Below are 10,005 nucleotides of genomic sequence, written 5' to 3'. Positions count from 1 at the left end.
TTGAGCGCGTCTTAATACAAACGGGCTGGCCTCTAAAAGGAAAAGAATTTACAAAACTTAATTTTTTTATTCAAGTCATAGATGAATTCTCTATAGTCCTTATTCATCGTTTGTTGCAAGAGGAACAAAAATCTATTTGATGCAAAACTCATTAGTTTATTTGAAAAAAGTTTATTTCAAAAGTATATCCATGATGTTTTCTTTTTTTTTAACACTGTCGTGGAAAAATAATACGAATACCAGGATCTGTCAATCAGAGATGATTTATTTCCTTGCAAGGATTTATCGGATACAGAAAGAAAGACGATATGTGAAGAAAGTGAGGCAGTCTCACATTCTCCTTACATTATATAGTGACATTGGATAGTACAACCCCCTATGCTTATTCTATCAAAACAACTCCCTATTAGGGGTTGTTAGCACGTCTAGGTGCTTATAATTATCTTACTCGTCAGCTATCTCTAAGCAGGTTGTTATATACATATGTTTTACTAAGCACATCATTAAATAAAAACTCCTGCACCTTAACACAGTCCCAAACTCGAGCAGACTTCCTGTGCAAGCTCGCTCAAGTTCCTGTTTCACCAGATAAAAATGAAATGTCAGACATAAATCATAAGGCCTTACTTGAAGCATAAAAAGAAAGAATAAATGCATAAAGAATAAATTCCCATCACAATCCACCCCAATGTCTTAAATGACATTTTTATCCAGACTGCCCTGCAGGCTTTTACGCTGCTTTCAGACAGCCCTTCATTCTTCATTTACACATTGAACATTGATTGCAAGACTCTAAAAACCCATCTGCTCAGCCAGTTGGAAATCATCCTTCCCCATTTGATCCTCTTCCTCCAATTTATAGTCATAATTACCATGAAAAGCGACCACCTTGGTTGTTATTAGATTGTTAATACACTTAGTCACCATTCGTACTATACATGGGACAAGCAAAATAATAAACAGTAAAAGAACCATAAGAGGCACTATTCTGCCAAAAAGCCACTCTTTCCAATTTCCTAAGCTCCAGGCCGACCAGTCCCCTAACCAATCCTCCTCCGTTCGATCAGGGGGAGGCTTAATTGCGTCCTTCATATGCTCCATCAGATTTGAGATGTTCTTATAATTGTCAGGCACCTTAAAACAACACTTCTGACTTTTTTGTCTGAGCAGCTTACACAGCCCTCCCTTCTCTGCGGTTAGTATGTCTAGCGCCAGTCTATTTTGTACTACGGTGTCATAGAGGCCCTTCATTTCCTCATTGATAAAAGAGAAACCCAACTCTGTGCTATTTGCCAGTATTTGCACTTGCCACGCCAGCCCATTAATTTTACTTAGTGCTGAAGCAATTCCTACCGGTGGTATCAATGAGTACCCCAGCAGACCCCCTTTGGAGGTCCAAGGGTCCCACAACACATTACCTTCAAATGACTGTGGCATCTCTGCATCGCTTAAGACCGTGGATCTCTTTGTTCTATGGTTTGCTCGGACCGGGTACTTCCCTTCAGCTAGGTACGCCTCACTCATAGTATTGACTAACCCCGGATAACAACACCCTGCCCAATTTGGACCTAATTCGTGTCTGGCATGGTTACCACAGATCCACATTACCGCAGGTGAGGTTTCATTTATTAATTGAGAGGTCTGTTTACAGACTGTCTGGTCCAACACAACTGTTGTACCGTTCTCCCACCTATAAGTACAATTGTTTGTTTTGATATGTAACACATTATTACACGTCGACCAGCCTACCCTTACGGTGCCTTGTGTTTTACAGACGCAAATATGACCAGTGGTTGGCTGAATGGTGAGGGGTGCCGCTCCTACCCAATCTTTTAATTGCTGCCCAGTGACGTTTACGACCACTGGGGGTTCCTGTTTGAGCATTAGGAACGCAGGCGGAACACTATGATTCATTTGAGGTGTGAGAGGAGTTACTTCCCACTGATTGCCTACATGCAGACACCACCAACAGCTTTTCCCAGGGGCGGTGCTATTGTGTTGCAGTAACGCAAGAGTACAGGCATGATTCCCCTCGCACGCCACCAATGCAGCTCTTACATCTATTTCCCCTTCAAACGTTTCTCGTTCAATTTCTTGAATCTCTTTCGTGAGCGGGTCATTTTTTATCGGTTCTATAGGGTTTGGTAACTTTTTTATCACGGTCAATGACATAGTGTCATACGGGTCTTTCCCCGATGCATACCAAAAACACTTATATTCCCCCTCGTCCGCTTGGGTTACGTTTTTAATACTAAATCTCCACCATCTTAACCCAAACTCCATTCCCTCCTGTGGGGTAAGCATTTCTTGTAAACCATACCTCCCTCTGGAGTAACTATGGGTCTGTTTCGCTACCGCCTTGCTTGCTGGCTGGAGACCTCCATAAAAACCTGCCCCCTGTATCCGAAATCTTAAATTATTATACCCTGAATCCACCTTTACATCTCCCCAATCATGGGGGTACCGGGTTACATAAACGTTTGGGGGGTCTAATAGTAAGTGATCCCAAGTCTGATACATTGGAGCTATTGGTGCACATGCCATAACTGCTGTGTCCCCTTCACTTACGGTCTCAGTGTGCACACGCTCTCCATGCGCCAACCTTTCCCCTAGGATTAATGCTGTATATACAATAAAGATGTGATGTGCCATGTTCGCCTAATAATAGAACTGGATTTTATAACTAATTCCCCTTGTGAATTTATATCGGGTCTCCACCCGTGTTTACAGAAATAACACAAATTGGTGACCACAGTACCTCTATTTGGGTTCAACACAGTGGTGCGTGAATGCACCGTTGCTAAAATTGCTGGATCTATGTTTACCAATTCCCTGCCTTTCAAATACTCCACCCTGTTTTGATTATATTGGTCACCTCGCGTTGGCCACCCCGCTTTGAAGCCTCCTGGCTCCCAAAACCGGAAGTCGGAGTTGGTCGCACTACGGCCTATTCCGTGGCGACTTCGTCGGGGCCTGGCACCCTCTTGCAGTGAGTTGCGTGGATCCAGGACGTTCTTTCGGCTACCTTTACCGCTGTCTTAGTTACCAGAAGGACCTGGAATGGCCCGTTCCACCTTTCTGACTTCCACGTTTTCCGACGATGGTCCTTTATCACTACCCAATCACCCGGTCGGATACTGTGCTGCTCTCCGTCGTTTCCACTCCGATCCCCTCTGGCTGCTGTCACCTGTGCAGAAACATTCCCCAAAACCCTTCCCAGGTTAATACAGTATTTAAGCATATCTTCTTGGCCATATAGAGTCTCAGACCCCAGTGTAGGGGCACTCCACCCCATGAAGGGTGGTCTTCCCCACAAAATCTCGAATGGGGTCATCCCACATGCAGCCCTGGTTCTCATTCTCATGTACATCAAGGCAATGGGCAGAGCGTCTGTCCACCCCAACTCAGTCTCAGCCATAATTTTGCACAATTTGTTTTTAAGGGTCCCATTTTCCCTCTCCACTGCTCCCCCCGATTGCGGGTGGTAAGCACAGTGCAATGCCAGATCCATTTGTAACTGTTTACCCAATTGGGTCACAGCAGTATTAACAAAATGTCTTCCCTGATCACTAGAAATTTTCATAGGGATGCCCCACCTGGGTAAGATTTCCCTTAGTAACATTTTGGTCACCCCTGCTGCGTCTGCCCTACTGGTTGCCATGCCCTCCACCCACTTGGAGTGCATATCCACCAGGACCAGACAATATTTCTTACCTCTGTGTGGAGTTAACTCAATGTAATCCATCATTACATGTTCAAAAGGCTGAGACGGAGTTGGGTGGCTACTCTTTGGGGTGGGCGTTCCCTTCCCTATGTTGTGTCGTGCACACACCATGCATCTTGCGCAGTACTTCTCAGCTGCAACTGAAAAACCTTTTGTGAAAAATGACTCATTAATAGCTGATAACATAGCTCCTTTTGAGGCATGGTCTAAACCATGTGTGATAGAACAATACATGTGAAAAAAATGTCTTGGCAAACACGGCTTACCATTACCCATCCATACCCCCTTTGAGTCTTTTAAACAACCGGCGTTTTTCCATTTAGAAAGGTCTGAAATATCTGCCCATTTCTGCATGTCTGCAATAGAAGCAGTTTTTAACTCAGGGGTGTGAAGTAAACAGGAAACCACTGGCTGTGGTTGTATGAGGGAGCAAGCAGCTTTTGCAGCAGCATCCGCTCTCGCATTCCCTCTCGAAATCAGATCAGTACCTTTAGTATGAGCTGAACATTTTATGACTGAGATGCGTTTAGGCAACAATATAGCGGCCAACAAGGCTGCTACCTTTTGGTGATGCAAAATAGGCTTACCGTCTGCCTTCAAAAAATTCCTATGTTTCCACAACGCGCCAAAATCGTGGACGACGCCGAAGGAATAGCGGCTGTCTGTCCAGATGTTCACGCTCTGACCCTCCGCCAACTCGCAAGCACGTGTTAGTGCGTGCAGCTCCGCTGCCTGTGCAGAGTGTGGACCGAGGGGGCCGGACTCGACCACGGCGTGGTCATTGACCACTGCATAGCCGGAAACGGTGTTATTGCGGCCGTCTTTGGTAGCACTACCGTCAACATAGAAATTTAGATCGGCATTTGGTAAAGGGTCTTCAGATAAATCCGGGCGCGGTGTACATGTTTCTGCCAATGTGGTGACACAACAATGAGGCTCTCCGTCCTCCTCCACAGGCAGCAAAGATGCGGGGTTAAGTGTTGTGCAACGACGTACATGTATGTTTGGTAGGTCTAAAAGGGTGGTACTATACCTCAACCAGCGTGCTGCAGATAAGTGTGAAGTTTTCTGTTCCAGCAGTATCATGGAGACATTGTGTGGTACCAGAAGGGTGAGGTCTGCGTAGCCTACGTAGTCCCTACTTGACAGCACAGCTTTCTCTGCTGCCGCTATAGCCCTAAGGCATGCAGGGAGACCTTGGGCCACTGCATCCAGTTTGCTAGAGAAATAAGCTACCGGCCTCAACTTGTCCCCGTGACACTGCAACAGAACAGATTTCATAAACCCATGCTTTTCATCCACCGCTTGTGTGAAAGGTCGTGAAGGATCAGGCAGGCCCAATGTAGGGGCCTGCTGTAATGCCAGTTTTAGATCCTCAAAGGCAGCTACTGCCTCTGGTGTCCACGTTATGTGGTCATGGGCCTTTAACGGTTTCCCATGAATTAAAGAGGCCAATGGCGCTTCCCTGTGTGCGTAATCAGGAATAAAAGTACGACAGTATGACGTCATTCCCAGAAACGACATCATCTGTTTCTTTGTGAGTGGTTTAGCGATGCAGGCGATGGCCTGCACCCGTTTTGGGGAAATGGTTTTGGATGGGCCAGTCAGTACATGGCCCAGAAAGGTTACTTGCGGTACTACCAACTTCACTTTTTGAGGATTCAACTTGTGGCCGTCTTTGGCTAAGTGTATCAAAAGAGTCACGCTTGCTGCTGCGCATGCTTCTCTGCTAGGCGCGCAGAGTAAAAGGTCGTCTACATACTGCAACAGTACCACGCCCTCTGGCAGGGTGAGCGTGGACAAGCTGTTTGCAAGGGCTTCGTTGTAAATAGTAGGTGCCTCACGATAGCCCATGCAAAGGCGTGTGAAAGTAAATCTGCGGCCGGCGAATGTAAATGCAAACCAAAACTGGCTGTCCGGATGTACGGGCACTGAATAAAACGCATTGGAAATGTCCACGGTCGTATAAAATGCGGTGTTCTGTGGTATTTGTGACAGGATTGTATATGGGTTGGGCACGTTCGGAGCCCTAGCTTCTACAGCTGCATTTACTGCTTGCAGATCCTGCACAAATCTCCACTCAGTGGGCTCACCTTTGTCTCTGATTTTCTTTACCGGAAAAATTGGGCTGTTAACCGGTGACGACGGACAGGGAATAATAATTCCCCTTGCGAGTAGCGAATCGAAAACTGGCTTGATGCCGTCCTCTGCTTCTTTTTTGAGAGGGTATTGTGGTTTTCGTGGGCGAAAATCACTCTTTGGTGTGATCTGTACGGGCGCACATGATTTAATGAGACCCACATCATACTTATCTGTGGCCCACAGATGGGGCGGTACCGTGGACAGATCCACCCCATGTGTGCTGCCATCAGTCGCTGCGCTGTTGTTTCCTGCGCTTGCGCTTTCACTCAGTATTGCTCTGGTGCACCATTCGCTGCGCCGGTGTGCGGTTCTCCACACACCTAAGGATGGAGAATAAGACATGTCATCATTTTGCATATACCAATCTGTGGCATTTGTGCATGCCCTTACTAAAGGGCCCAAGTCCTTCCATTCCATATCTGTAGCTTTGGCCAGTGATATGTGAGGACCAGCATTTGTAACATCATACAACACAGAAGCACATTCAGGAAGCATCACACTCAATGCAGCCCAGGCCCCATTCCAGTACAACCAATTTGTGGTCAACTGATCACCAAACTGCTGTGCCCATGCCGCTTGGTAATCTGCTTCGATTTCCCAGGTGACATGAGCGGTGCAGTGTAAATTTTCTGGTGACATAAAATCTGAGGATGGGCGTGTACATTCGTGTGCTTTCACCAAAACGTCACTCTCAGGCCACTCCCACACATATACACTCAAACACACTTCCTTAAACAGTGTCACATTCAACCCTGTCTCTTCATCACACCACACTGTCATATTGAGCTTACACATAATGTCCCTCCCCAATAAATTGTATGGACATATTTTGCTAACTAGAAAAGAAGCGATAAAAGGAGTTTGAGTGTGCTCATACACGCATTGTAAAGGTTGAGAAAAAGTTTCTTCAACAACATGCCCTGTGGCACTAAGGGAGCGTTCTTTAACATTGGTCATCTTTACAGATTTGGGCATATCATCAGCACGCAGTATTGAAGTGGTGGCCCCTGAATCTACAATAAAAGGAATATTTTTGCCAGAGATAGACAATAACACATATGGTAACCTTTCAAATGGTTTTCTTACGAAAGACTCTTCAGTATCACAGAGTAAAGTAGGAAAAATACCTCTTACCTCAGCCAAGCATTCTTCATTGCGACAGAGCATAAAAGAACCTACTTCAGTCTCCTCTCCACCGGCCCCCTCCCCGGAGTTCAACCCATTTCAGTCTGCATGAGGTTTTTGCCCTTTTAACTCCGGGCATTGGTCTTTCCAGTGGTCCATTGAACCACAGTTGTGACATCCACGCTGATTCCAGCGGTTTTTTCCTCGTCCCCGTCCTCTGCTTCTACCGCGACCCCTTCCACTATTGCCAAAACCGTCATATGGTGCACTGAACGATGATGGTTGTGGGGCCCGATCGTGTTGTTGTCGATCGTTGAGTGTGCATTGCATGAGGGTAAGATTCAGATCTTGCGCCTTCTTGTTCTTTTTGAGGCGTTCTTGTTTAAGTCTCTCCTCGTGGTGTTCTGCATGTCTCACCACTTCCTCCAATGTGGCTGTACTCCACCCGATAAGTGTGGCTTTGATGGGTTTAGACAGTTCCGTGTCCAAATTTCTCATAAAATACATGGCTAAGTGCATGCTGTATGCTGGATTGGGGTCATTATTGGGCAGTTTTGCAGTTATGCCCGAGTGTCTCTCAAAGTCTTTTTCCAGTCTTGCCAGGAAATTACTCACTGTCTCTCCGTCTTGTTGTTTGCATGCATACAGTTTTCCCGGATCGGGTCTGGTGGTAAAGACTGTACGAAGGTGGTTGCAAAAAGTCGCCACAGCAGTTTCGTAAGCGCCGGCGTCCGCCCATGTAGTACTTTCCCGTGCCACTTCAGTCATCCACTTCCCATCCAACTTTCGAGCAGCACTGGCTCCATTGTGTATGGTAAAAATGGCTCGCAGTTCTGCAGCAGTCGGACTACATTCTTTGCAAAAGTCCAAATATGCGTCAGCCATCATTTCTCCTCCACTTGTCACTCTGGGCAGATGTTCAGACACTTTCTGAAGTTCTGGTCGGGACCACGGGCGATGTACGAATACGGGTCCGTTTGTACCCATGACCTGCACGTAGGGCCCCGTGAAGATGGGGGAGTTTTCTTTTGCCTTCCCGCTGCGCAGCTTTGACGCGTAGGTATCATTCTCCTCCATATCAACTTCTTCATATTCGTCACCCTCTGTCAACACCCTTTTCTCAACTCTACCTCTGCCTCTGCCTCTGCCTCTGAGGGCGCCTCTCCCCAGCGAGTTAGGCGTCAGAGGGAGTTTCTGTCCATATTGCTGCACATGGGAGTCCAGCGCAGCCACGGCGTCGTCGTAGAGAACTGCAGGGGGTACTGAGTCGGCTTCCAATTTGGGTGCGGCTGGCAGCACTGGGGCTCCTCCGACTGCTCCAATTTCTTGTTCATCGTATGGTGGTGGTGCCGGCATAGGAGGTGGTTGGTCATCTTCGAGGAGGGTTTGGGTGTGAAGGAGACTGGGAGTGCAACCTGCATTATCAGGTCCACTCAGGTCACGTACATCATAGGAGGAAGAAGAAGAAGAAGAGTCACTAAAAGGCATTATTTTAGAACACTGCTTATTCAATCTTACTTCAGATTCTCTAATGAACATATCCATTACTGTTAACAATCTACCTTTATTCTTAGAATGATCTTTCTGTATTATTTTGTCTCTGAGCTCTTTATTTTTAGTTACATTGAAACTTATTTCCCCATATTTTTGTATCAGAGGTATGGTTTCTATCCATCCTCTCCCATAAGTTCTTATTAAACCGGTTTCATCTCTGACAGACAATCCACTTTCCGTGTTCCATTTCGGACGGGGAGCGCTACTTCCCGTGTTTTCCATTATCTACAGGCGGGTACAATTCCGTCAGTAATTTTAGAAGAGACTTACTCTTCAGTGATTACAATTTCACGCAGTGATTTTCCGGGAGAGACCACTCTCCAGTGTTTACTCACTTAGACCCCTTTCTAGAGGTGATTTTCCGGGAGAGAATTACTCTCCAGTGTTTACTCACTTAAACCCCTTTCTAGAGGTGATTTTCCGGGAGAGAATTACTCTCCAGTGTTTACTCACTTAAACCCCTTTCTAGATAACGTATTTTTATTTACCGTATTATCTCCACTGGTTCGTCTGGATCCCGTCACCTTCGGATCAGAGTCAACGCCCACGTCCCTTCAGCTGGGGGTTTGGGTCACCTCTCCTATCTATGGTGAGTTGATCAAACCGTTGACCCTTTCCTCGGGTTATTGGGATCCCATCCTCGTCGCCAAATTGTCGTGGAAAAATAATACGAATACCAGGATCTGTCAATCAGAGATGATTTATTTCCTTGCAAGGATTTATCGGATACAGAAAGAAAGACGATATGTGAAGAAAGTGAGGCAGTCTCACATTCTCCTTACATTATATAGTGACATTGGATAGTACAACCCCCTATGCTTATTCTATCAAAACAACTCCCTATTAGGGGTTGTTAGCACGTCTAGGTGCTTATAATTATCTTACTCGTCAGCTATCTCTAAGCAGGTTGTTATATACATATGTTTTACTAAGCACATCATTAAATAAAAACTCCTGCACCTTAACACAGTCCCAAACTCGAGCAGACTTCCTGTGCAAGCTCGCTCAAGTTCCTGTTTCACCAGATAAAAATGAAATGTCAGACATAAATCATAAGGCCTTACTTGAAGCATAAAAAGAAAGAATAAATGCATAAAGAATAAATTCCCATCACAACACAATGTAGGCCTACGTTATTTAGCAATAGACATGAAAAAAAAGATACAGATATTTTCCATTTGTTTCCAATGCATACTTGATAAATCTTGCTTGTGTATTGTATATCAGGGGTTTCCAAACGTTATCAACCCAACAGTTAATCTCGAGACTCACCATTTTTTTTAGAAATAGAACTATAGAGGAAAACACAAACACATTTGTTTCCTTTAGTTTTTGAATAAGTTTACTTTAGTAATATTATGGTGTTATGGTAGGGCTGCATGATTATGGCAAAAATTATAATTGTTTACTGCATTTGCACGGAATATGAAATTATATATTTGAAAAATACAGTGAATTGC

At 45.4% G+C, this 10,005-nt stretch overlaps 1 protein-coding gene across 1 annotated transcript; it reads right to left on the bottom strand.

Annotated features, from left to right (window-relative positions):
- Positions 1-3,048: 3,048 nt before the first annotated feature.
- On the bottom strand, positions 3,049-9,592 carry LOC141280948 (uncharacterized). The gene is made up of 2 exons (XM_073812369.1): positions 7,001-9,592; positions 3,049-3,187 (listed from the first exon to the last, which is right to left on the bottom strand). The coding sequence occupies exon 1, from the start codon at positions 8,765-8,767 to the stop codon at positions 7,091-7,093; it is 1,677 nt and encodes a 558-aa protein (XP_073668470.1). The 5' UTR covers positions 8,768-9,592; the 3' UTR covers positions 3,049-3,187; positions 7,001-7,090.
- Positions 9,593-10,005: the final 413 nt, after the last annotated feature.

The sequence above is a fragment of the Paramisgurnus dabryanus genome, chromosome 17, assembly GCF_030506205.2.
Source record: "Paramisgurnus dabryanus chromosome 17, PD_genome_1.1, whole genome shotgun sequence".
Lineage (NCBI taxonomy): Eukaryota > Metazoa > Chordata > Actinopteri > Cypriniformes > Cobitidae > Paramisgurnus > Paramisgurnus dabryanus.
The sequence above is the reverse complement of the archived record's forward strand: the minus strand, read 5'-3'. Positions and strand labels throughout refer to the sequence as shown.

Bases quoted from the DNA above. Each gene is read 5' to 3' on its own strand.
- LOC141280948 (XM_073812369.1), bottom strand. From the start codon at position 8,767: ATGGAAAACACGGGAAGTAGCGCTCCCCGTCCGAAATGGAACACGGAA.